The following is a 26,910-nucleotide window of genomic DNA, read 5'->3' as shown; positions in this document are numbered from 1 at the left end:
TGCTCTGACTCTGGCAGTGCTGTTTTGTTGTTGTTTGTGCTACTACATTTGTATTTTTCATTTTCCTAATAAAGAACTGTTATTCCTACTCCCATATCTTTGCCTGAGAGCCCCTTAATTTCAAAATTATAGCAATTCAGAGGGAGCGGGTTTGCATTTTGCATTTTCCATTTCAAGGGAGGCTCCTGCCTTCCTTAGCAGACACCTGGCTGTTCAAACCAAGACACAAGTGAAGGTTGTATTCCTGCTATGACCCCACAGTGGCCAATCCTGCCCTTCTCCAGGGCTGCCCAGCCAAGCTTTGCTCTTTGCCACCCTCCCAGCCCAGCTGCCATCTCCCTGCCCAGATGTGCATGGGGCCAGATGTGCAGCCCCAAAGCTGCCTGCAGCAAAGGCAGGAGCACCAAGGCTGGGCCTCAGGGAGCTCAGCAAGAGCTGCTGAGCACTTGGGGAGCAGTTTCAGGTCCTTGTGGTTGGATTCCATGACACCCACAGATTCACTGGGAGAAAAAAAAACCTGCACATGCAAAAAAATATTATTGTGTGGGCCTAATCTGCTGCAGGAAAAGGAATAACTGCAGCTGAGGTGTAAGCTGAAACTGTGTGAATATTTAATTTCCCAAAAAGACTAAAAAAAATCAAAGCAAGACAGGATTTCTTTCTAAATGTGAGAAGTTTACCTTGTTTCGTTACAGATTTGCATTTCAGTTGTGCAGAACAGGCTTTAGAATAAAAATTCCAAATGTGTTCTGCACCATACTCACATGGCCATCCTGGGGCAAGTCTGCATCATCTCATTCCAGATGTACAGGGACATACCTCATTCACAGGAGCATTTTTGCAGATTTGCAGAATCCACTCCCCCAAAAAGGCCCAAAACCACACAGATAGTACAGGATTTCAGGTGCCAAAATACCTGTTTCTCTCATTGGGGCCTAAAACAGCCTAGAAAAGCTATTCTAGGCCTCACATAGACTCAATATCTGATTTGTTTGTTTCTTCTACACCCAGCCCCTCCAAATTTAACCTGTCCATCACCAGCAACAAACTTCCACTCCAGATCACTGCCCTTACTACATAGGAAGCTTTGGTTTCTGCAGCTCTGTGGATTCTGAAATATAAAGAAACAGTAAAATACTAAGTTTCTTGACAAAAGGAGAAAAACATTAAATGTAATAGGAGTTCACAACTTGGTACAGTGAGCTCAGCACTATGAGGAATTCCTTCAGGAGTGAAAATTATTTGCAAGTATCTTCTACCCGTCCAGTAACTCCAACACAGACACAGAGCTGTTGACACATTTTGGGTTTTTTAAAAAAACTACAAAACAGCAAAAGTCTGGTGTAGCTTCCAATTTTGAATTTGGGATTGCTAAATTTAAACCCAGCAGCAGCCTTGTTACAGATCATTACATAAACCCAACTGCTCATCCCCCTGCACCACAGTTACTTTTGACCTAACTAGGCTTAAAGCACATTTCTTGGCCCCACTTTCTGCTGTCAGCCCACAAGGAAGCAAAGGAGGGATAACTGCTGTCGCAAGGAATCAAATACCCACAAAGAGAGGGTTAAAAGGGATACAGGAATATTTGAGAAGAGAGAGCAGACAGGACACAGATTTGCAGCTTCTCTGTCCCATATTATTGTTTTGGTTTTTCCTGGGTAGATCAGGTCAGGGACATTTGGTCACACAAGGCCATGAGCTCTGTCCACAAACCCCCTTCACAATCACTGAAGTGCTGCTGAGCACACATACACATTTAGATTTAAAGGAAGGTTTAGGTTTAAAGATTTAGGTTTAAGAAAGCTCCCACTTGCCTGCATGTTCTTCCCACAACTCAGAAGATGCACTGGACAGAGGAGCAAAGGCTCACAACAACACAGATTTATTTACAAACAGGCAGAGCAGCAGGCAACAGAAAATGAAAACCAAGGACAAACTTCCTTTGCACAAAATGGAAACAATTCTCCCAGGAACATGCAAGAAGATAACAGAGGGAAAACAAAGAGGAGACTTTCAGAAATGTAGGTGATTTTTTTTTCCCTCTACACACTATTTTGGTGGCCTGTTTGAAACCCTCTGTGTAGCCCTGACACAGACATTGCAGACTCTGTAGCTCCTCCCACATTCTCTGTTTCCTTCAGGATCCAAAGAATCAGTCACAGTCAGAATCCATGCAGTTTAGCTTTATGTGTCAAAATATGTCAGTGCAGCTGAGTCACAAATTGATCTTCTGTGCAATCACATCTTTTTTTCTTTTACATTCATCAATTAAACATGCCTCCTGTCCTCAGGGAAGTGTTGCATTACACCTGCAACCAGTGCAGCAGCAGGGGGACCATCACTGACCACAGTCCATTCATTTAATTCACCTCCAAATTTATTGTAAAATCTGTGAAGCATTGAACAAATACGTCCACTAGATAAGATGCAACATCAGAATCTCAATATTCTTTGAGCCAGGACAAGACAAAACTAAGCACACAAACCCTAAGAAACTGGTGATAAACTCATTTCTGGTGCAGAAGCTTAATTAAGATGTTGTAGAAAGACAAATTTGGGTTGATTTTGTTTGTTTTGTTTTCACTCTCCCACGTACATTGGAGATGCATTGCAGGAAGTACAGAACTGAGTAGGCCGTGCCATGCCAAGACATAATTCCAGTGGGGAGCAGAAACACCAGACCCAAGTTACCAAAAACCCACAATCCTGGTTGGTGAAAACCAGCTGCTCCCCCAGTAAAAGCCACCTGTGTGCTGGTGTAGGCAAAGCTGTGTGGAATCCCCACCCAGCAAACCCCTGCCGCACATGCCTGCCAGGGCTGAGGTTACTTGACCTCTCATTTCTACTTCTGTCCAACATTGTGCAATCTTTTTGCAACTGCAGTAATGAGGGCAGCTCCCTTCCCACTCCCATCTTCAGAAAGCATGAAAGTCACATCACACTGAGGGGCCAGCTCCTTCACTGTTTCCTGCAGGATCCTAGAAAAACTGAAAGGGAAGGGAGAGAAGAACAGAACGTTTTAGCAGCTGCTTTCTGATCTTTTTGTATTCACCTATAAGCAAGGAACCTCAGCCATTGCTTTCTTTTGCTTTTTCTCCTATTCATGAAAGATGGAATATCTGATTGTGTACAGAAATTTGTAATTTTTATTCCTCCACTTGACTTTTGTTCAGCATGATGCCACACACTGCCCACATCTTCAGAGATCATGAAGGAGGTTCTCTTCTCCCAACTCAAAAGCATTACTGCTTCTAGGCCTTGCTCACAGAATACTGACCCAACTCCAAAAACTCAAACAGCTTTCCATCTGGGAGACTCAGATATTGTAGAAATCTACCAAAACACTGGGAAATTTAATAAGTATTAGGTTCATTCAACATCCCAGAGAAAAGAGCCTCCCAGTGGTAACTGGAGCTGACTTTACAATTTTTGATCCTCTGGCTAGGAAAGGGAAATGACAAAATGCAGTGAAATGTGTTAGATCCTTCCCCCCTCTCAGGTTTTTAATCATCTCAGCAGAAAGCTGGCACAGGTATGTTCTCACAGTGAAAACAAGCAAACAGCAGAGGGAAGTGGCACCAAGGCACTCACTGCGGATGGAGCTTGTACAGCGTCCCATCCACTCCAACAGTGATCTGCAGGCGCTCCACACCTCGGTTCTGCCTCTTCTTCTCCACAACAGCAGCCAGCCCTGCCCCACAGAGCCGGGCAGCCCTTGTGGACACAGCTGCACACACCTCCTTGACGATGATGCTGTCCTCACAGGTGCTGTCCAGCCCCAGCTGCTGCAGGATGCGCCGCACCTGCAGCAGGGCCAGCCGGTCACTGCAGGGACACACAGAGCAGCATTCAGGGACAGCCCCACAGCTCACACAGCTCTGGGCCAAAGGAAATGGGGCCACCTCAGCTCTAACACCCCCCAGTTCTCTCAAGGCTGGTTTCTGTCTGAATTCAGATGGAAAAGCTGCTCCTGCCATGCCCTTTGCCATGTTAGGCTGCATCTCCAGAAGGCACGAGCAGTAATTATCCACCTAACCCCAAAGCCATAGGGGAGCAGACCCAGATCAGCCACAGGACTGTTACTTTCCTGAGACCCTCCTTTCAAGGCTTTCCACAGCAGAAAGGGTTTCAAATAGCCTAGGGACCATTGTAATCATACAGATATATAGGTATGCACATATTCGTGTATCACTGACTTCTTGCTTTCTTAAATAAATGCTATTTTAAGTCACACAAGAAACACTTAGCTTGATGGCTAAGGCATCCAAGATAACCCAGTTGTGTGGACAGGAAATGATAATTCATATAATTACAACAATAATTCTGTAACTTCCCCAGGTTCTTGTTTTTAATTTTTATTCTGGAGGTGGGGAATGCACAAAGAAAATTGTAATTGACTTAATCCACTTCTTGAAGGAAAGGGCTCCACACACTTTCAAAAGACTGTGTTCTAGGTGTCTCAGAAGACTTTAAGGATTTAAACCATGTAAATCTAACAACTTTACCTCTCAATCTGAGACAGGAATTTTGTTTCAAAGATGCCTCTTTTCCTGAGTGATTCCGAAATGTGTCCTCTGAACAGCAGTCCTTGTTTGGTTAAGTCAATCAAAATTTGCCTCACTATTTCACCTAAGTACATTCCACTGGTCATTTTTTCATACCTGTTGGGTCAAAAGAGGAATAAAAATGTTCATTTAAGGAGATAGCTCTGTTTAGCATGAGTGGTATGTACATGCCCTGTGAACTCAAAAAAATGGTCCAAGCTTGCAGAGCAATAGCCATGAAACTCCATTTTTCAATCAAAAATCTTTTGCAGAGACTTCAAGTGCAAATACTAATTACAATATATTTACCTATGCCAAATGGTAACAGAAGTAGAAAAAAACCTTTGCAATATTAAACAGAATATAGTGTTAAAGCCAGAGTCCACACTGAAGTGAAACTCCTGCCTCTCCCCCATGCATTCACCAGTGAGTCACATCTAATCAATGCTGTCTTTACCCAACAAGCTTGAGTCTGAAAATCACCCTAAAAGTAGGAACAAAGCATGACCTAGACTTTGTAGGGAAATCTTAAAAGCTGCACTGTTTGGTAATGCTTTAAGATGAAAACAGTGCTGTGGTAACAATGTACATCTTTGGTTTTTTCTTTTTTTTTTTTTTTTTTCTTGATATCTAGGTTACTTACCAAGCAACAAAAGAAATGCAATATTAAAATTTCCTTTCTGATTATTCATTCATTCATTAAGCACATTTAAAAAGCAGCCAGTGTCTCTTGAAGACTGACTTCATCAGGCTCTTGGCATCAGGACCACCATGTTTACCTCTGTTTCCCTGGGTTTAGGGAGCCTTCATCTACTTCTCTGTCATATTTTGTCCTGATGTGGTCAATGCAGCCATTGTCACCAAATGCTCCCCATTCTGTATTAATGCACATTTTTCCTTCATTCCCTTCCACTATTTCTATGTTTTTCATGTCCTCCATGTAGCAAACATTGGTGCCTGTTCCTAGAAGGAAAGAAATGACAAGACTTCAGCTGGAAAAGTGAAGCAGTGCCAGAAACTTATGGAAGATGATTGTAGTGCTCATCTTAAGTTCTCTTTGCCTCATCTCAAATTTCAAGGCCATTCTGTGATTCTATGCTTAGATATATTTCTGGATCAAAACTTGGAGGAACATATTGGGGGAATCATCTAAAAAGCCCAACAAGAATTCATTCCGATTTTTAAAAACATTTGCTTGTTCCATGGTCTATGACCTGGCTACACAGTAACTATGCATGGATTTGTCAAAACAAGAATTGATGCTCTATCTGCTTGTACTCTTTTACCCTGCATACACTTGTTAGGCACCATCAGAGAGATAATCAAAAATCCAACAGGTTCAGGAACTTATCTGCTACAGATGTTGTTACGTTTCCTGCTGAGTACCACACAAATCTGCCAAGAACCCCAAGCAACTAATATATCAATATACATATACTAATATATCAATATATATGTACTAATATATCAATATATATACACTAATATATCAATATATACTAATATATATCAATATATACTAATATATATATATACTAATATATATATATATATATACTAATATATCAAAACTCAGATAAAAGGTGCTGGTTTAGAGATGCCAAAGCCCAGCTTTACATAGGTGCTTCCTTCTCACAGTGGCCACTTGACCACCACTGTACCTGCAATAAGGCCAATCTCACAGTTTGGATCCTCATAGCCACAAGTCATCATGGTCCCAACAGTGTCGTTCACCACTGCTACAATGTCCAAGTCAAACTCCTAAAACACAAGTCACAATCAGCAGTGGAATGCCAGAGGGAGGGTGCATTAAATACACCAACATGAGCAGAAAAAACAGCTCACATTTCTTCTCCTGATGGCCTCTCTTAGCATATCAACAACATCTTCCCCCTCACAGTCTGTTGCCTTGAATCCTTTTGTCCATCCCACAAGTGTTCCCTGAAACAGAAGAGAAAGAAAGCCACGAGTGAAGACAAAGAGCAGACTGTACATTGCAAGCATCAGCTTTTTCTTGCCTCCCACCCCAATGCTTTTTTTCTTTTCCCAAATAACATATTTCCCTGGACAGGTTACTGTGGGTGTCTAGTGCAGGCTGTGCTCGTGTATCTTTGTTACTCCACTGCTGGTGGTAGTGGCTCCAAGTTTACTCAGCTTTTTGTCAAGGCATTGCACTCAGTACCTTCTAAAACTCATTTGGAAAATAATTTTGCTGTAAATCATCAAACACCCATCAAACATCAATGAATCTATTGTTAATTTTTGGGTGGTTTCCTGAAGGACATTTGATATGATCCCACAGCTCCAGGCAACACTAATTTATTTCTTTTCAGACAACAACCTGGCCTGACAGAAGTTTTTTTCCAGGTTACATGAAGTAATTAGCTTTACACCTCCTAAGTGGCTCTGGACTGTCTGTCCAAAGGGGAAAAAAAAAAAAACATAGAAGACAACTGGGAGAAAAAGCTGCTATAAGAAACACCCTCAAGCTCTAGAACAGTGGAAGACCAAACACACAGAGCAACATATCATGGGACACAGATGTGTCTCACTCAGTTTGCCATCAATACTGTGGAATTTGCTTCCTAATCATTTGTCAAGACCTAAATGCTAAGCTGTGGGTTCAGAAGGCACATGAATTCATGTTTCCACAAAAGGCCAAGTCCTATTGCTATACTCTCAACAGTGAGCTGAAAATTGAGACAGAGCAGACTAACTTCCAGGTTTAGAAGCTATTGTGAACCCCACCTGGACATAAAAACATTCAATAAATAGCAGTCTCTCATTTCCCCCATATCTTATATATTTGACTAGAACTAAGCAGCACAACATCCCCTGCCTCTCTTGGAAATCCATAAATCTTTTCAGATAAGATAAAAGATATCTGTCAAAAAGCGAACTCCTCCAAATTGAACAAGTAAGTTCAGGTCTGTCCACCGCCACTCAGCAAAAAAAGCTAATGTGGTGCAGAAGTTACACAGTCAGAGCTGTGCAGCACAGCTTGGAAAACAACCTGGGATTGTAGCTGAGCAAGCAGAAGGAGCCATTTGTTATCTCTTGCCACTGAAGAGTTAAGGCAGCATAAGGAGGTTCCTGGGTTATTAAAAATATGCACTTCATTTTGCTGTCATGAGGGCTTAGTCTTTATAGAACAAAAACAAGCTCATGTCCAGCACTTACCAGAGACAAGAAGTGAAAGTTCTGCCCCCATAGGCAGGTGGATAACACGGGATGATAATTTTCTCATGAAACACACAACTCATTTGCAAAGCAAAGTAATAAATTCTCCAAACCAACAAGTCAGCCTTGCCCAAAATGATGTCATTTACCAAGCAGATGCAGAGCTGCTGCAGCTCTTACCTTGTCAATGCTGGTTTGCCTGCAGGGGAAGGAGAAGGTGAAACCCAGAGGAAGCCGAGCACCCTTTATCCCCATATACTCCAGAAATTCTGCTATGCACTGGACAATATGGTCAAAGAGCTGGAAGGAAAGAAGAGGCATAGAAATATCACAAGTAACCCCATACAATGGACCTTGGCTGCATCAGTTAAACATTCATTTCAGATTACCTCTTCTCCTGTCCCTTGCATGATCTCCAAAGGAATGGCAAAGATTTTGTTATACATTTGCACTGATCTTCTTCTCCCGCTTTTGATTTTGACCAACAGAACCCTGAAATTTGTGCCACCAAGGTCAAGGGCAAGGAACTTTCCTTTCTCTGAAGGAGAAGAAAGTTATTTCATTTTGGTGCTCCTCCTAGCACGTTTGCCAGTCAGAACAACATACCAATGACAGCACTCTGTTCCCTATGGCATTTATCCCATCAAGCCTACCAGCATGGGGCTGAAGATAACAGATAACACAGCAGGAAGCACCAGTTGGGCAACATAAATCCCCCTGGCCTGTGCCAAATTAATTAGCATACTCCTTCCCACCAAAAACAGAGAAGCAGCTTTCCTGCCCCGCCTCCAGGTGCTCATGAGCCAACCTCACCTGTTCCATCCGGCATCCCGCACACGTACGTGGGCAGCATCTTCACCGTGGCCTGGGCTTGCGTCTCCCTCTTCAGCCCATACTCCAGCTCAGCCCTCATGCTGTCCCTCACCTCCTGCAGGATGCTGGGGGGCAGCAGGAAGGGGGCGAGGGCGGCGTCGAGGCGCCGGCGCTGGGCTGCCAGCCTGTGTGCCACCGCCGTGACCACGGCGGCCCCGCGGCCGCTGCCGCTCTGCGACAGCAGGAACCGCACGTCACACGTGGGCACCAGCCTCCTCACCACCTTGTGCAGGCGCTTGGCGTACCTGGCAGGGACACAGAGTTCCTCCTTGAGCCTCTCACAGGCCTTTGGGGCATGGTTTACTATTGGTGTCACCAATACTGTGTGCAGGACGTGCCTTGGCTTGTCTGACCCTGCTGCTGAACCAAATAGCAGCACTGTGGTGTTTTGTAGCTATGATATTTTCTGAAAAGTCCTTTCCTGAGGATTTTTTCTCTTGAGAAGTTGAGAAGCCTCGGGAACAAAATGTAACCAATGGTTATCTGCTGTTGTGGAATGCAACAGGTGCATCTGGGATTGGTCTCGTGTGGTTGTTTCTAATTAATGGCCAATCACAGTCAGCTGGCTCAGACTCTCTGTCCAAGACACAAGCTTTTGTTATCATTCCATTCCATTTCTATTCCTAGCCAGCCTTCTGATGAAATCCTTTCTTCTATTATTTTAGTATAGTTTTAATATAATATATATCATAAAATAATAAGTCAATCCTTCTGAAACATGGAGTCAGATCCTCATCTCTTCCCTCATCCTGGGACCCCTGCGAGCACCGTCACAATGTTTCACCCCACAGACACTTTTGGCTGGCTGGGTGTGTGGTGTTTCACCCCACAGACACTTTTGGCTGGCTGGGTGCTGCAGCTGAGCACGTGGAGACAAGTCCAGGCCTGCAGGAGCTCTGGTGGTGCTGGGACGGAGCTTCCCCCCATAACAGGGGCTGCTCCTCAGGTTTCCCTCTGGTGGAGAAGCTTTGAGGTGATGATGAAGGAAAGGAGTTGGTTCTGATGGAGGGTTTGGATCCAGAGCTTTATTCTGGCCCACAGGCCTCTGAATGCAGCAACTGCTCCAACAGAACTCCCAAACCATGTGGTTGCTGCTCCTTTTAACCCCGGGGAGAGGGGCAGGGAAGGGGTAGGGAACCACCAAGCAGGTACAGGAGGGGAGGTCTCAAGGGACAAAGGACACTTGGATGGCCCAATGCCCCCCAGGGGTAGAGGGCATCCTTTGAATCTGCCAATCACTCGAGGCCCCTCTGGAATGCCGGGACTGACAGACAGTGCTGGGAGGGGAAAGGAGAGGAGACTGACACACCTGGGAGGGAATCTTCAGGGGAGGGACCCGAGGTTCTGAGGTAAACCATGAAATCACACCATGACAGTTTACTTCATCTCTGGCTGCAATCAGACCTTCAGCCAGTTTGGGGGAATGGTTGGAGGAGGTTTCCGGTTTGGGAAAGCACAGGTGGAAAAACAGGGAAGTAGTAAAGGAAGGAAGGGAAGGGAAGGGAGGGAGGAAAGGAAGGAAGGGAAGGGAAGGGAAGGGAAGGGAAGGGAAGGGAAGGGAAGGGAAGGGAAGGGAAGGGAAGGGAAGGGAAGGGAAGGGAAGGGAAGGGAAGGGAAGGGAAGGGAAGGGAAGGGAAGGGAAGGGAAGGGAAGGGAAGGGAAGGGAAGGGAAGGGAAGGGAAGGGAAGGAAGGAAGGAAGGAAGGAAGGAAGGAAGGAAGGAAGGAAGGAAGGAAGGAAGGAAGGAAGGAAGGAACCCATAGTGAACTGCAAGTGTCCTAGGGGCCCAGGAGTCAGTTGAGAAATCAGCTGCATTTCCTCCAACACCATTATTCCAGGTGTCATGTCTCACAGAATTCACAGAATGATGAGGTTGGAAGAGACCTTCAAGATCATCAAGTCCAACCCAGCCCCAGCCCCTCAACTAAACCCTGGCACCCAGTGCCACATCCAGGCTTTGTTAAACACACCCAGGGATGGTGACTGCACCACATCCCTGGGCAGACCATTCCAGAACTTTATCACTCTCTCTATGAAAAATTTTTTCCTAATATCCAACCTATATATCCCTTGGTGTAGCTTGAGACTCTGTCCTCTGGTTCTGTCAGTGCTGCCTGGAGAAAGAGCCCAACCCCACCTGAGCCACCTTTCAGGGAGTTGTAGAGTGATAAGCTCACCTCTGTGTCTCCTTTTCTCCAGGCTAAACACCCTCAGCTCCCACGCAACCCCAAATTCTAAAGCTCCTGGGACATCTTTGCAATACCAAAGCCACTTAGACCTCACCCCAAAGCTGAAGCAAAACCGGCACTTCTCTGAAAAGCCACACACACGTGTAGATGGAGGCTCTTAGCTATTGTCAAATCCTCTTTGTTACTCACTTGGGGTGTGTTTTGTAGAGTCCCCCATCAATCCCAACAGTGGTTCTCATCCTCAGCAGCTTTTTGTTGTCCCTGAGGCGGGTCAGGATGGCTGCCAGGGCGGCGGCGCACAGGTTGGCCGAGCGGAAGGAGACGATGGTGCAGACGTGCTGAACAGCAACACAGTCCTCCTCAGAGGGAAACAGCTTCAGCTCTGTAAGGATCTCTCTTGTGTTGCTCAGGCCTTCCTTGTACCTATCCCCAAAACAAAAGAATACATCACCAAATGCAAAAACATACAAATCAATACCTTGGCTCAAAAAGAAATGAGAGGAGACCACGACACAACCCATCAGACAGCATCACAATTGATTCCCATAAACCAGCAATGTGCTTCCCACAGCATTCCCAGAAGTACCCAGGGGAGAGAGTTCAAATGCTGAACTTTCTGGGGTTCAGCATTTGGTGACACCAATCAATTAGTCAAGAAGAGAAAGGGATAAAACAGCCCAAAGAAAGAGAGCACAAGGACAGATATACAGCTTTACTCAGTACAACAAAGAAAATAATTCCTGGAGTGACAATGAGGACCAGGTTCCCAGTTTTCCATGCAGTCATCCATTAGCTGATTTATAATCTGTACTGCATCTCCACAGCCCCAGTATTCCCACATCAGAGAGGCTGAAAACTGCAGCAGTCATCCCAAACACTCAGGTCTCCAGAGAGGTTATTTGAACAACCTGTGATGTTTACCAACACACTTGCGACTGTGGCACTTTGCTAAAACTATCTTACACCAATTCCCACTTACAGAAAGGTCAACTTTTTTCCTGGGCAAAAGCAAACTCAAGCTGAACTGTTCAGAATTGTTCCCAGCACTCACAGATCTTAACTACACTTTCATTATTGCTGCTGTGCTAGTGAAAGACTAACTTTGAGAGTGGCTACTCTCAAAGAGTGTATTGCAAGTTCTTACTTTTCCATTGCAGACACGTGTTTCATTTCAATCTTGCCCTTAGTAAGCAGAGCTGTTGACACTTTCCCATTGAAGAGCAGACCTTCCTTTGTCATTTTAAGGAGAATGAGTCTCACAAGTTCCCCCAAATACAGGCTGCTGATCATCTTCTCAAACCTGGAATGGAGCACAGGAAGGAATCAGGAGGTGTTCACCAGCTCCTCTCTTTAGCCCTCCACAGCATCATAGCACAGCAACCACCTGGATTTAGCAACACATGGCCAGCTATAGCAGCAATCCCTTGGCCTGTTATATTGGAATTTACCAATATTGTACAGGATGTGCCTGGGCTTGTCTGGCCCTTGGCACTGAACCAAACAGCGGCACTGTGGTGTTTCACCCCAGAGACACTTTTGGCTGGCTGGGTGTGTGGTGTTTCACCCCACAGACACTTTTGGCTGGCTGGGTGTGTGGTGTTTCACCCCACAGACACTTTTGGCTGCCTGGGTGTGTGGTGTTTCACCCCACAGACACTTTTGGCTGGCTGGATGTTGTGTCTGGGCACTTGGGGACAAGTCCAGGCCTGCAGGAGCTCTGGTGGTGTTGGGATGGAGCTCCCCCCATAACAGGGGCTGCTCCTCAGGTTTCCCTCTGGTGGAGAAGCTTTCAGGCCATGGTGAAGGAAAGGAGTCGGTTCTGATGGAGGGTTTGGATCCAGAGCTTTATTCTGGCCCACAGGCCTCTGAATGCAGCAACTGCACCCAACCATGTGGTTCTGTGATCTTTTACCCCGGGGAGAGGGGCAGGGAAGGGGTAGGGAGCCACCAAGCAGGTACAGGAGGGGAGGGACAAAGGGACAAAGGACACCTGGATGGCCCAATGCCCCCCAGGGGTAGAGGGCATCCTTTCAATCTGCCCAATCACTCAACGCTGTGGAATTCCAGGATTGATAGGCAGTGCTCAGCAGGGGTCAGGGTGGGGAAAAGAGAGGAGACTGACACACCTGGGAGGGAATCTTCAGGGGAGGGACCCGAGGTTCTGAGGTAAACCATGAAATCACACCACAACAGCCTGCAGCAGGGAGCTGTGAAAGGGACTCAGCCTCTCCAGAAGGGAAAGATCTGGATTACACAGAACCAGCACCAAGTCGTCTCAGGTTCACTTAACATAATTCCTGTTCCAAGGGGGCAAACACTGGAAAAGCACTCTGGGAACTCAGACAGGGAATCACTTACAGCTGTTTTCCAGGGTTGAGAGATCCCAGATCCAGCTCCCGATCGAACTCCGTGCGGAGATCATCCAAAGCACCGTCGTCCCCGAAGGCGCCCCACTCGGTGTTAATGCACATCCTGCCCTCATCCCCCTCCACCAGGCTGATGTGCCTCATCTCCTCCATGTAGCAGGCGTTGGTGCCAGTCCCTGTGGGTATTGGACAAACCACTGTTTGTTCCATGTGTGCTTTTTGTTTGGGAATAAGTCAGTATATTGCCTTTGGAAGAAAACACAAACACATAACCCTGTGGCACAGGATGCTCATATAGGCCACCTGCACCCATGAAATCATCATTTCACAGTGAATGGAAAAAACCTGAAATTATTCTAAGGTTTGACTTGTTTAAAAACATTTTTTTCTCTTTCAAATGTACTTCTGTGTGCCCATTAAAAGGCATCATAGTGCATGAAATGGAGAAACTGTGGAAAGCATAGCTGGGACTAACTACCAGACGTGAGGGGAATTCAGCTTTCTCTGGACAGACACAGTAATTTTCTATACAGTCAGCAGAAAAGTTTAGTATGCTGGTCACAACTGAGCCCAGACAAAATGGGGACTGTGGTATTTGATGGCAATGTGATCAGCATAAAAACAGCTGCTTTACAGAAGGCAGCCAGGCTTGAAAATCCAACCATTGTTTTTCCCATTTTCTTTCTGCTCTTTCCTCTATTGTGAAACTCCTTCCTACTTCAGATTTGTAGTAATTCAACAAATGAGAGGGAAAAAACCTTTCATGGTGAACAGAAAAAAATACCAATAATGAGTCCAACTTCACAGCGCTGGTCATCGTATCCACAAGTCATCATGGTTCCCACCGTGTCATTGACCAGTGCCAAAACATCAACATCTATGTCCTAAGAGCATAAAGATGGGTGATTAACAGGCAGAAAAGCTCAGAAAGCCTCCTCTGTGATAAAGCACCAGCATGCAGACATATTCCCTGGTTGCACTTTGAAGGCCTCATTCAGGAAAACTCCTTGGTTGGAAGACACTACTTCCTCTTACAACACTCTTCCCACAGCCCTGTAAGGTTACAAATATCTCTGAATTCTCAAGTGTTTTGCCAACCTCTTTGTTTGAAGGATTTGTTTTTCCCCAACCCACCTCATTTGCCAGAAAAGTGACACATTATTGGTGTGAGTGTTGTGATACTGTGCTTACAGGCTGTGTGAAAGGACAACATCCTCTACCACCTGAGCAGAGCCCACCAGGTGGTTCAGAAACACACAGAAATGCAGCTACAGCTGTGCAGCAATACCACACTCAAGCAGAAAGTCCTTCCATTGAGGCTGCGCAGTTTCCTCTTTGCTATGAAGTCATCAAGATATGGAAAGATGCTTTGTTTTTCTTGGCTGGTGTTACCAAACATGAAAGGCAAGGCTTTCCAAAATATTAAAACACAGTGTTATTGAAAGGCTGTATGCTAGCTAGTTCAAGGGCAGATTTAATCATGTCTTACTGCTGACCTTAAAACTTGCCATCAATGGCTCCATCGTGCAGACTGAAGGGGACAGGCAAGCCCTGCTGGGGTTAGGTGTGCCAATTTGAGATGGCAGTTTCCTCCTACCAACCCTCATCCCATGGGCCAGGCTGTGAAACACAGTGTGTGAAATTATTGAGTGTTTTATATCTCACTGTTCCAGATTGCAATGCAAGATGTTTTTCATTCCCATCTGTATGGCAGATTATCTTTGTCAAGTGGGCAGTTTGCCTGATCTCTGTCTTTGAGTGACCACATTCACACCTCCCTGGGAGGGGACATCTGCTGATAACAGCCATTGAATGTCCCTGCATGGCTGATAAGAACTGTAACATCCCATTGGGAGATGTGAGCCCAGAGGGAGGAGCCAAGCATTGCTACCCAGATATAATCCAGAGGTTTTGAGACACCAGCACGGCTTTCTCCACGGGATTCCCCAGAGGAACAGCAGCTGCCTCTCCTTCCACTGGATCTTCAGAGGCAGAATCCATCCTTCTCTACAGGACCCCCTTGCTCCAGCAGAACCACCCCTGACACTGCAGGAGGGCTGCAGCCACATTTCCAATGGGACTGCCACCAACACCCTGACCCACAGGGTGTCAGGTTGGGTTCTGACTCTGGCACTGTTGTTCTAGTGTACTGCATTGTTTATTTTATCCTTTTATTTTTTTTCCCTTTCCCTATTAAAGAACTGTTATTTCCTGCTCCCATATTTTTGCCTGAGAGCCCCTTAATTTAAAATTTATAGCAATTCAGAGGGGTGGGGAGGGTTCACATTCTCCATTTCAGGGGAGGCTCCTGCCTTCCTTAGCAGATTCCTGGCTTTCCAAACCAAGACACTCACCCTGCAGTTTCACCAGAGGCTCCCTTGGGCTGAGACAGTGGGGCCATTCTGGTGAGGTGTCACAGCCTGGGCTCAGGGTGCAGCTGCCCTTGTGTTATCTGGGCAGTCTGAATTACAGCTGTGAGAGAGACACAGATCTGCCAGATGTGCAGGCATGCTGGGCACTTGCTACTGCCCGTCCCTGAAGGATTCTGACAGCTCCCAAAGGAACCCACACACCAAGAGATGGATTCCCAGGAGGACATTCTCTGCTCCTGCAGGTCCAAGACTTGCCTGGTGCTTCTGGAGGGCCCTGTGCAGGGAGCTGACCACGTCTGTGCCCTGGACTCCTCGGACCCTGAAGTGCTTTGTCCACTCAAGGAGAACCCCCTGAAAAGAAACAGTGCAGTGACCCAAAAGCACACAAAGTTTAGCACACAAACCACAAAGCCAGTCAAGACTGAAGTGTGTGGAGAAGTCCATGATTAAAACTCAGCCAAAATAAGTCAGAGTAGAACATCTTACCTTGGGGTGCCTATCAGTACCTATAGGAATGTGCCCCCCTGTTGAGGAGTGACAAAACTGTCCTTTGTCCCCTTAAAAGGGAAATAAGCCCAGAAGCTTCTCTCCTCAATCAGGTAAAAAGCCACCTCATAGGACCTGGGGGACTTCACCTCAAACTTAAGGAGAGCCAATTGGACAGGAGCCAAAAAATCCCACCTGGGAAATTCACTAGAAAAGGAAGAGAACAAAGAAACCAATCACTTTTGTGAGGTGTTTTACCAGGAGCAAGAACCTCCTGCACCTGGCTTGGTTTTTCTCTGTTTGTTATTTTGCCTTTTATTCAACCTTTTTGTTTCCAACACTGCAACAGAAGCCATCTTGCTGATTTTATGCCTCCAAAGGTAGCTGAGCTATCTTGGGTGAGTAACAGATCCCCAAGAGCTCATGGGACCTGGCTCAAAGAGGCTCCTATTACTGTACCAACGTGTAAGTCAAGTTACATCTTACCTTGGGGTGCCTGTCAGTACCAACACAGCCAAAAAGGTACAGTCATAAAGTAAAGTCCCAATTCTGTAAATGTGTCTCCCTGTGCTTCATTTAAAGCACATGTGGCTTTCCTATGCTGATCACAGTCTAATAGCATTAAGCAAAAAGCGTTTGCAGGACTGGAGCCCAAAGCACAGACCCCTAGAAATAAGAGAAGCTAGAATGAGAGAACACAAAATAATTGCAACCAGCCCTTTGTTTCCCCAAGAGGTGTCTCAAGCAGCTCAGCTACAGGTATTTCCTATTCAGAATCAACTGTAAAAAATAAAAAATTAAAAAAAAACCAAAAACTGAGAGTGATTAAAACAATAAAAATATTTCAAGACACAGAAGTGCACATCTGTTTCTAACAGTGTTAATACAGGGGCACATGGTTCCTGTGGAATTGGGCACTGACTGAGCAACAGAATAGCTTTTGATTAAAGGTGGTGATGCCTTGAGATGAGAAATGAATCACTGAAGGATAGTCAGGTTGAGTTAAATACTAAAAGTCATCCATGCCTTCTTCAGAGAGCTATGCAAACATGACCTCAGATAAAAGCCACAGGGCAGCACCTGCACTCAACAGCTGCTCCAGACTCTGCAAGGAGCTCAGCTTGACAAGAGCATTTCTTATGCATCTCACCTCATCCAGCTTGGTCTGTTTGCATGGAAAAGAAAACGTAAAGCCAAGAGGCAACTTCTTCTGCTTCAGGTTTTTGGTCTCCATGAAGTCTGACAGACAGTCAGCAATGTAATCAAAGAGCTGCACAAGAAGAGAGGACAGTTGGGCAATGTCCACAGGCAGGCACAGCAGCAGCAGCACAGTGTGGTGTTTGTGAGGGTTTCTAGGACGAGGTGAAAGATGAGAATCTGACTCTATGTTCTCAGAAGGCTGATATTATATTATATTATATTATATTATATTATATTATATTATATTATATTATATTATATTATATTATATTATATTATATTATATTATATTATATTATATTATATATCACATCGTATTACATCATATCATAGAATGCTATACTAAAACTATCCTAAAGATAAAGAAAGGATATATCAGAAGGTTTAATAAGAACATTAATGAAAGCTCGTGACTGACTCCTCAGAGTCCAACACAGCTGATGGTGATTGGTTATTAAGTTAAAATAATTCACATGTTTGGATAAACAATCTCTAGACCACATTCCAGAGCAGCAAAACATGGAGAAGCTGAGGCTTCTCATCTTCCCAGGAGAAGAAATCCTGGTGAAGAGGATTTTTCCCAAAATATGACAGTGACAGCAGCAGCATCAGTGCCCTACCTCAGCTCCATTGCCCTGGGTGACCTCCTTGGGTGTGGGGTAGAACTTGCTCTCCAGCTGGCTGCTCTGCTTCCCATCATCAAACACCTTCACCTGGTGGGCACGGAACTGGGAGCCCCCCAGGTCCACAGCAAGGAACTCCCCCTTCTCTGCAACACAGGGGACCACCATCACTGGGCATGGCCACAAACCCTGGCTGCTGAGAATTTGAGACTTTGTGTGCTGACAAGCACTGACCCCAAAAGAACACTACATTTAACCTATGGCTGTATAGAGAAGACTTCCAAAATTAAATGATAGGACTGAAATCATTGGTGTGTAGTTTGAATAGAAATGTGTAATATCACATAGTAGAAAACTTAGAGTTTAAAGTTTTAGAATATAGTAAGATATATAAAACAAGATAGAATATATATAAAACAAGATAGAATATACATAAAACAAGATAGAAGTTTTAAAACAGAAGCTAGTCCTTCTTCTTCACAAGTTTAAGCAGTATTATGTAATTAGAAAAAAAAATCCACATTGCGGGCCACATAAGTTAGTTATTAAGTTAAAAGTAAAAATAATTGAAGTGTCATTTCTTAATTAGACAGTTTATCCTTAAAAAGCCTTGTAAAGAGAGAGATAGGTCTCCATTTTTGAATAGAAGTATGTAATATCACATAGTTGAAAACAGAGCTTGAAGTTTTAGAATATAGTAAGATAGAATATACATAAAACAAGAGAGAAGTTTTAAAACAGAAGCTAGGCCTTCTTCTTTACAAGTTTAGGTAGTATGTAATTAGATAAAAAACTCCACATTGCAGGCCACAGATAGTTAGTTTTTAAGTTAAAAGTAAAAATAATTGTAGTGCCATTTTTTAATTAGACAGTTTATCCTTAAAAAGCCTTGTAAAGAGAGACATAGGCCTCCATTTAGATAGGTCTCCATTTTTCAGTTTATTAGAGTGAAGTGCTGGAGAACTCACAGTTTATAAAACTGCAATATAAATAAGAACTAACTGACATCTGAATCTGAACAAGAAATACCATCTCACACATTTAATCCTGACCCTAACAAAAGAAAGCAAAGGCTCAACAAGGTGCCTCTGCTGCCCCATGATGGCAGATCCTGATCCTGGATGGGCCTGGGAGCATCAGAAGGACTGAGAGCTGGAAACCCTCAGCAAGGCTATCAGGTCTCTCCTTTCAGCCTGCTATGTAATAGTTAATTCAAATTTATTTGGCAGTTTGGGTTGTTCACCCTGCTCCTTCCACAGCAGCACACTTGCAGGCTGCAGAAGGATGAGCTTTGCAGCAGGAAAGGCCCTAAGCAACTGCAAACCAACCAAGGGGCTGCAAAACCATCACCTGAAATGTGGCACAAGCAGAATGTGAGGTCATTGCCTGTATCCAGTAGAGGATGCAGGACTTGCAGACATATGTTTAGACTCAGCTCTAGTGCAGAAATCAGGTTCCAAGTGGGAAAAAGCCAATTTGCCACCCAAAGTGAACCAACACAGTCCTTTTCCTTTTCTTTTGGTGTTTCTGTGAAAGTACCATTTGGTTTCAGAGGCTTGCTCAGACACACACATCTCCAGCAGCAAACCTCAGATGGAAGGACAGCGTGGCCTCACTGCTACAATAAAATTTGTTTCTCCCTCACACAGGAAAATGCCCTTCCCAAAAGGAAAACATAGTGGGGTATGTGCCTAGCCCTGCATGATCTTTGTTCCACAGTCCAAACATTATTAAATCTGGTCCTGAAAGGGAAGGAAGCAGGAAATTGTACCTGTAATACCATGGTCTGCTATCAAAGGTGAGGAGGCAGATTGGGTTACTCAGTAAACTGTGACATTAGTCAGACTGTTAATCCCTAAACTTGAAAGATGCTCTATATGAGTCATTTCAGTCAGCAACACTGAGGGCAGCAAAAAAACCCTCTAAGATAATAATAATAATAGTAATAAAAGAAGAAGGAGGAGGAGAAGAAGGAGAAGAAGGAGAAGAAGGAGAAGAAGGAGAAGAAGGAGAAGAAGGAGAAGAAGGAGAAGAAGGAGAAGAAGGAAAAGAAAGAGAAGAAGGAGAAGAAGGAAAAGAAGGAAAAGAAGGAAAAGAAGGAAAAGAAGGAAAAGAAGGAAAAGAAGGAAAAGAAGGAAAAGAAGGAGGAGTCAATAATAATAATAATAATAATAATAATAATAATAATAATAATAATAATAATAATAATAATAATAATAATAATAAATAAATAAATAAATAAATAAATAAATAAATAAATAAATAAAGGGGGAATAACCATCCAAGTTTGAGCTGTTTAAACCTGCTGGAAGTTTTAACCAGTCTGGCAGCAAAATAACCAACAAGGATTTTTCCAGAGGGCAAAAATAGAAAAATCAATGTGATACTTGGAGTGGGCAGTGTGTCAATAGGATATAGCCCAGCTTGATGCTGCAGCATGTCCTTGGCACACAGGAAAGGCCACACAGATCAGGAGAGCACCATCCAGCCTTGGCCTTGGGGGACATCAGCTCTTGCTGATGACACCACATGCAATTTTCCAGGTCTCCTGGGCTCAGGGGCTCCCTGCTGTTCCAGAACAGCTTCTGAGACCTGTGAGACCTCAGGAGCAGTGACTGACACTGAGACTGCAAGGGTTAAAAAAGTTCTTGTTTCTCTTTGACAAAGCTAGCAGCAAAGGAAGAGTGTCCCCTTCCATCCAGTCAGCTTGTGTATGATTTCTCTCAGACATGCCTCGTTTCAAGGAGCTTGCCTTCAAATACCTTTTTTATGCCATGAAAGCTGTTATTCCTCATTTAATTGCAGGGAAATTACCATCAGAGGGAACAAAGTCATGTGGAAAGGTACAAAGCTAACATTTCAATTTTCTGCACAGCTAGTTTACACCAAGTGCTGATCTTGGTGAGACACAGAATCCTGAACAAATTAACTTGGTTAAACGTGGGAAAAATGCCATTTTCTGTCAGGCTGCACTGCCAGGAGCCAGCTGAGGAGTTTTAATTTGGATGTGCATGCTTCTCCAAACAAGATGAGCTTGGAGTTCCTATCTCATGTCACATCCTCCCAGAGGACACCACTGCACTTTCTCTGTTCAAGTCTCAGCTGAAGAAGCAGAGCAGCTTCTGGTAGACCCCATCCAGGAGCAGATTTTCCCAGTGGAGAAGGCAAGGAAGGGATCCCTTTTTGGGGAATTAGCAGAAGCAGTGCAGACTCTGTGGATCCCAGCTCTGAGGATGCCATGCTGGTGTTCCGTGGCAGGTTGAGGGGTTTCACTGCAGCATCCTGCCCTCGCTGCAGCTCCAAGGCCAGGCCACACATGGCAGAGCCCCAGCAGAGTGCACTGCAGGCTCTGGGCTGTAGAGGCTGCCCTTGCCATGTCCAGCCACAGCTCCTGCAGCACGGCCTGCACTATAGAACAGATGGGAGAAGCTGCTCCTGAGCACTTCCCGGGTCCTCTCCTCAAACAAGCAGCTCTAGGTCAAAATCCACCAGGTGCAAGGGAAAAACCACTCTGCCAGTGTAGGAGCTATGGGGGTAGGACGGTCGGGATGGACGGAGACGAGAGATCTCTGCAGCCAGGTCAGGAATTTGGGGTTTATTGCAAAGGGCCTGGGGGCAGGGCCCTGCTGGGAGCTGCCAGGCACAGCTCAGAGCAGGACTGAGAGAAGAGAGGGGCAGAGAGGATGAGAGGGTGAGAGAGGAAAAGGGTAAGAGAGTAAAAGGGCAAGAGCGTAAAAGGGGTAAGAGAGCGAGCTTCTTGTTACAATAATAAATCTTCTGTGTTGAATATTCTAATTCTCACTGACCAATCTAGTACAAGATACAAATCCTATAGCATTTACACACAGCCTATAAGAATCACTACATTACCATACTGTGTTACATTTAAACCCTAAAAACTCCTCTTTGGGCCCCTTCTGCCAAGCTGTAGGGTCTGCTCTGACCCTTGGACCTGTCTGCAAGCAGAGGGTGTTGTTTCATCAAAAGGGGATTACTTTCAGTTTGGCTACATCGTTGTTTTCCCGTTGTTCAGTAACTGAGGTATCTCAAAGCTTGCTTTCATTTCAATCTCACTTATAGTTGCCATATTCTCAAAATCTTTTGCCAGGCAATCATATTTATAAGGCTTTCCTGTTTCATCTTCCCCAACATGCCAGCACTCCCCCAGGCTCAGTATCAGTACACACACGTGCTTTCTCAATTAATAACCCCAAGTCTCTGGCTGCCCTGTGTGTCTGGGGTGCTGTGCTGGGGTGCTGGCAGCAGCTGCCCTTGTGAAGCAGCAGTGCTGAGCAGGGACTCACCTGAGCCATCGGGCAGCGAGCGCACGAACGAGGGCAGCATCTTCACTGCTGCCGTGGGGTTGGTGTCCCTGGCCAGCCCCTTCAGCATCTCAGCCTGGAAACGAGCTGTCACATCCTGCAGGACATCATCAGAGAGGCGCAGCTGGTGCAGGAACCTGTCCACCTGCAGAGAGGGAAGGTGGCACTCAGCCATGCAGGCTCCTTGCGCTGCTCGTTCGCTTCATTTTCTGTCACTGACATATTTTATTAAAATCCTTTTGCCAGGATTTTTCTCCTGAGAAGCCTCAGAAAATAAATGTAAAGAATAATTATCTGATTGCTTGGAATGTGGTTTGGAGGTTGCTCACCAACAGGTACATGTTTGATTGGTTCCATGTGAATTGTTTTTACTTAATGACCAATCCCAGTCCAGCTGTGTCAGACACTCTGGTCTGTCAGGGATTTTTATTATTCATTCTTGTCTAACCTTCTGATGTCTCCTTTCTCTTTCTTTAGTATAGTTTTAGTAGATCATTTTCTTTTAATATAATATCATAAAATAATAAATCAGCCTTCTGAAACATGGAGTCGAGATTCTCATCTCTTCCCTCATCCTTGGGACCCTCAAACACCACCACACATTTTCGACCTCAGCGCCAAAGTTCTCACAACTGTCAGTGCAAGCAAGCTCCAGGTCATCATCAGGACATTCACTCTTCTCAAAAAACTTTGCTTTGGAAATGTTTAGTGCAGCCTTGGTGAATCACTGCCCAAAAGATGCCCATCTTCTCTGATGGCTCAGTAACTTGACAATCTATGTAAGTCATGAGATTTGCCTGAGACCCTGACAAGCTGTTTTCACACCATCCTCTCCTGCTAGAGATGTAATGAGCTAGAACTGCAAAGTGTGTCAATCTGGTGAGAGTTTGACCTCTCTGAGGCAGCTCCAGAAAATGCCATCAGTACCCAAGCATGTCAGCCACAACCCAAAACCATCTATTCAGCTACTGCTTCACCACTCCACAGACAATTAACTTTGTTGGCATGCCAGGCTGGAACTCAAAGCCTTTTTCCCACTCCAGCTCTGCTTTCCATTCTCTTGTGATTCTAGGATTACATCTAAAACACATTTTTTGGGTGCAATCAATACCCTTTGTTAAAGGTCTGTAACTCACAGAATACATCAAAATAGAAGGCAGTTGAATAGAAAAGAATAGAGAAGAACCTGGCAGAGAAGTTAATCAGTGTTTATGGACAGCTTCATCAGGTTTTTTTTTTTTCCTTAAGGACCACACACTGCTGGGACTGACACATACCTGCAGGGCTATAAGCAGTGTGGCCTAGAAACTACACAGCTGGGTACAACAAAGGATTAACACAGGGAAAAAAAAAAGAATTTGTCAACATCCAGAAGCTTTTCCACTGGGTAGCCAGAGTTTGGTGCTGTATGAACACGATAATAAATGTGTGCTCCAAGTAGCTGGGTGTCCACTGAAGGGTCATTGGTGTTTGCTGGTCCCCAGCACACAGGACTTGGGGCCAGAGGAGAGAAGTGGGACAGCTGCCAGTGCTTTGCTGCTACAGACACTCAGCTCTTGCACCTTGGGCTGTGCTGTTGGGGTGCTGCATCTGTTCAGAGCATTTCATCAGTGCCATTTACACAGGGAGGTCTGGAGGGCTGGAAGGACACAAAGTCCCACCATGGTTGGATTTAGAAGGCTGCATTGTTTAAACAGAGGGCAATGCAGGTTGTAGATAAGTTGGTCTCTGCTGCAGTTTGGACTATTTTACTACCTGTTTTAATGAGGTACAAACTAATTACCTATTCACAGTCCCATTTTAAACTGATGGTCAGCAATGACCCACCAGAAAGAGCCAGGATCCTGAAAGTCACTCCAGCACTCAACACACACAGAAAGAGAGGAAAAAGTGTTAAATTACAACATACAATTGTCCCAGAGCAGCAGCTGCCTTTGGATACAGCTGTGCCTTGAAAAGGCTGTTATTCAGATTTGTATTTGTAGCCCTTGTTTGTGCAAGTACTTGATTTTCTCCAAGGGTTTTTTGAAGCTCCACCACTGTGTAGGATGCATCATCTTAGCCTATGCACCTGTACTGGTTTTTTGGAGAAAATACAGTGACTGGAGACATGCAGCACTCATGAATTCTGACACAGACCCAAATAGCCTTGTGACAGAAACCCCTGTGGGGGGAAAAGCTCTCAAGAGTAATAAAAATTACCATGTCTGTTTGCAGAGAACATGCACCAGCTCCCTGCTGCCCAGACACTGCATTCCCCACCCTGTTTACCTACAAACCAGAGGAGCAGAGAGTCCTTTCCAAGGAACCAGATAAGGCAGAGCCCAGGAAATCCTGCTGGCTCTCCAGCCTGATTTACAGCCTGAGCAAGGCCCTGCTCTCACAACCATTTACTGGTAAACACAGGAATGGCCAGGCTGTGCTAAACCAAACTGGTTACCCCCTCCCATGGCACAGGAGCAGGGCCTTGCCTCATTTATGGAAACAGCTCTGTTTTCATGGCAGGCAGGCTCTTGGCTTTGGCACCACAGAGTAAATAAGCCTGGGGAGGGAAAGGTGGGAAGACATTCCTTCTTTCTAATAAAGGAGTAGTCAGCTCTATTCTGTAAATCCTACCCTAGGCTACCTGTAAGAGAAGTTTGAGGTGCATGTGGTTTCTTGCCTTCAGGAAGGGCTAGTTTGCGCCTTACAGAAAAACTTTTTGATTTTTTTTGATGCAGCCTTGATTTTTTTTTTTTTTTGCCAGAATTCCTCTGCTTTGTTTGCCGGAGCAGCAAAATTCTGTTTGCCAGAATTCCTCTGCTCCCTTGTCTCCACTGTCCTCACTCAACTGCAAGCTGGATGTTTCCCTGCAAAGCCCACTACACGCAAGCACTGCTCCACAAGGTGTTTGTCTTTCTTAGTAAAAAGAATGAAGAAATAGTTCTGTCTAGATAAGAGATAGCTCCTCACAGAGGGGAGGGGCAGTGAGGCCTTTTTCTGATCACATTAAATCCTAGGGATAAAAGGGCTAGGACTGAGTCAGGGACATCTGATTGTTGAGATACCAGTACCTCTCTCAGAATGCCCCTCTCCAAAACAGAATTAATGGAACAAGTCCTCCTTGGAACGAGCACAGACAGGAGAACCTGGAGCTGGCTCCCTTTGCTGATGAGCTCAGTGATGGAAGCAGATCCAAGCACCAGGACCTTGGATCTCCCACCACATCCACAGACAGCCCCACCTCCCACCTTTCCAGCCCCTGGCAGGGAAACCAGAGGATGGAGCCTGGCAGCACTCAGTGAAGACCCCAGGAATACAGAGGACCTGCAGGGGACATGTCCACAAAGCAGAGGACCTGTGACCCATGAAGCTCACAGGTCTCACGTGGTCTCATGATGGACATAAGCCCAAAAACCCATTTCAGCAGGGCATGGAAGTAGATTAGGGAAGAGCAACCATTAGGCAGCTCACTCCCAGTACTGATAGCTCCAGATCTGAGCCATCTCAAGCTTTTCCAACTGTAATTAAAGGTCACACCTATAAACATCAGAGTGATTAGCCAGTTTTGGATAACCAGAGAGGAGGCACAGGAACTCCAACACCAGTTGGAAATCTCTCCTGAATCTCAGGAGACCCAGACCAAAGACCACGGGGGTTTTCCCTGTCCCTGCTACGTGACTGACTCCTGATTCCTGCTCAGCTCGAGAAATCCCATCACTCATGATACATTTGCAAGGCAACTCTGCCAGACCCATCCTTTCTGTCCTCTGGGCTGTTCCACACCATGCCAAATAAAGCTTAAGCACTTTCCCTTAGTGCAGAGAATTTGCTCCATTATTGGGAGAGCACTTACAACTGTGCAGGGAAAACCACTAACCAGACCTATTTTCACGCTCACCAGGTGGTTTAAGGTCTAAACACCTCCTACCCCATCTGGCTGAATGGTTTTAGTGGATAATGCCATTATATGGTCTGCATTACTCACTGCAGACCCCTCTGTATCTGGGTAATACAGCTCTTAAAATAGCAACCAGCTAATGCTGCAACTTACCTTTTTTATTTGATCCTCTTTTAGCTTTGTGAAATGGAAAGCTAGCAAGTGGACAGCAAACATTTTCCTGAAGCAGATGGATGAGTCAGTAGTGACAGAGCTGCTGTGAGTAACTCCAAAGCCACAGATCTTTATTCACGAAACTGGAGCTAGAGAAACTTCAGCAGAGGCATTTTCCCCCCGTGTGGAATAGCAGAGTTCCTGGGAAATTGAGTCCAGAAATAAATCCATCCAGTGTGATCGGGTCAGTGATTAAACTTCTGCCTCTTTGTGGCACACCCCCCCACATCACCCCGAAGTCCCTCCCTCCCTCCCCAGCCACACACTTCATTGTGCCAGAGCAGGCACCTGGAGAGCTGCCAAGCTCAAGGGGAGAAAAATCGATTTTGTTGCTGCCCCACTTGGGAATTGTTACCACTTCTCAAAGCAGTTGCTACGCAGCCTGCCCCGCTTGGGGCTGACAGGCTCCACCACGGCCGGGGGCTGCAGGGAATCTGGGAAGCTGAACGGATTTAGGAGACTTCTTCCCTCTGCTCAGCTCTTCTGCATGGATTAACTTCACTCTAGCTCTGCACAGTGCACCCTTCTCTGCAGCTTTGTACCAATTAAGCTTCAGCTGTGTAAAGAGCAGAGACACACGGACCCCTGCCCCCAGCTGGAATGCTTCTTGTGCAATTCCCAGCAGGGAGGTTTTGGGCTGGTTCTTCTCCCTTCTCCCAA

General features: G+C 45.3%; 1 protein-coding gene across 3 annotated transcripts; it reads right to left on the bottom strand.

The window, feature by feature from the left end:
• Positions 1-1,869: 1,869 nt before the first annotated feature.
• LOC136559173 (hexokinase HKDC1-like) lies at positions 1,870-26,443 on the bottom strand. Of its 3 annotated transcripts, XM_066554125.1 has the most exons (18): positions 26,191-26,443; positions 22,140-22,302; positions 17,833-17,981; positions 17,163-17,282; positions 15,782-15,877; positions 13,939-14,038; positions 13,147-13,330; positions 11,933-12,088; positions 10,978-11,211; positions 8,541-8,845; positions 8,117-8,265; positions 7,908-8,027; positions 6,393-6,488; positions 6,209-6,308; positions 5,327-5,510; positions 4,509-4,664; positions 3,595-3,828; positions 1,870-2,990 (listed from the first exon to the last, which is right to left on the bottom strand). In XM_066554125.1, the coding sequence occupies exons 1-18, from the start codon at positions 26,251-26,253 to the stop codon at positions 2,846-2,848; spliced, it is 2,754 nt and encodes a 917-aa protein (XP_066410222.1). In that variant the 5' UTR covers positions 26,254-26,443; the 3' UTR covers positions 1,870-2,845. The 3 variants fall into 3 exon arrangements, with proteins under 3 accessions (XP_066410222.1, XP_066410223.1, XP_066410225.1); XM_066554126.1 differs by lacking the exons at positions 13,939-14,038; positions 15,782-15,877; positions 17,163-17,282; ... (1 more) ...; positions 22,140-22,302; positions 26,191-26,443 and adding an exon at positions 13,913-13,934; XM_066554128.1 differs by lacking the exons at positions 5,327-5,510; positions 6,209-6,308; positions 6,393-6,488; ... (10 more) ...; positions 22,140-22,302; positions 26,191-26,443 and adding an exon at positions 5,191-5,303.
• Between the last annotated feature and the right edge of the window lie 467 nt (positions 26,444-26,910).

The sequence above is a fragment of the Molothrus aeneus genome, chromosome 8 (assembly GCF_037042795.1).
Source record: "Molothrus aeneus isolate 106 chromosome 8, BPBGC_Maene_1.0, whole genome shotgun sequence".
Classification (NCBI taxonomy): domain Eukaryota; kingdom Metazoa; phylum Chordata; class Aves; order Passeriformes; family Icteridae; genus Molothrus; species Molothrus aeneus.
Note: the sequence above shows the minus strand (reverse complement) of the source record. Positions and strands in the feature narration are given on the sequence as shown.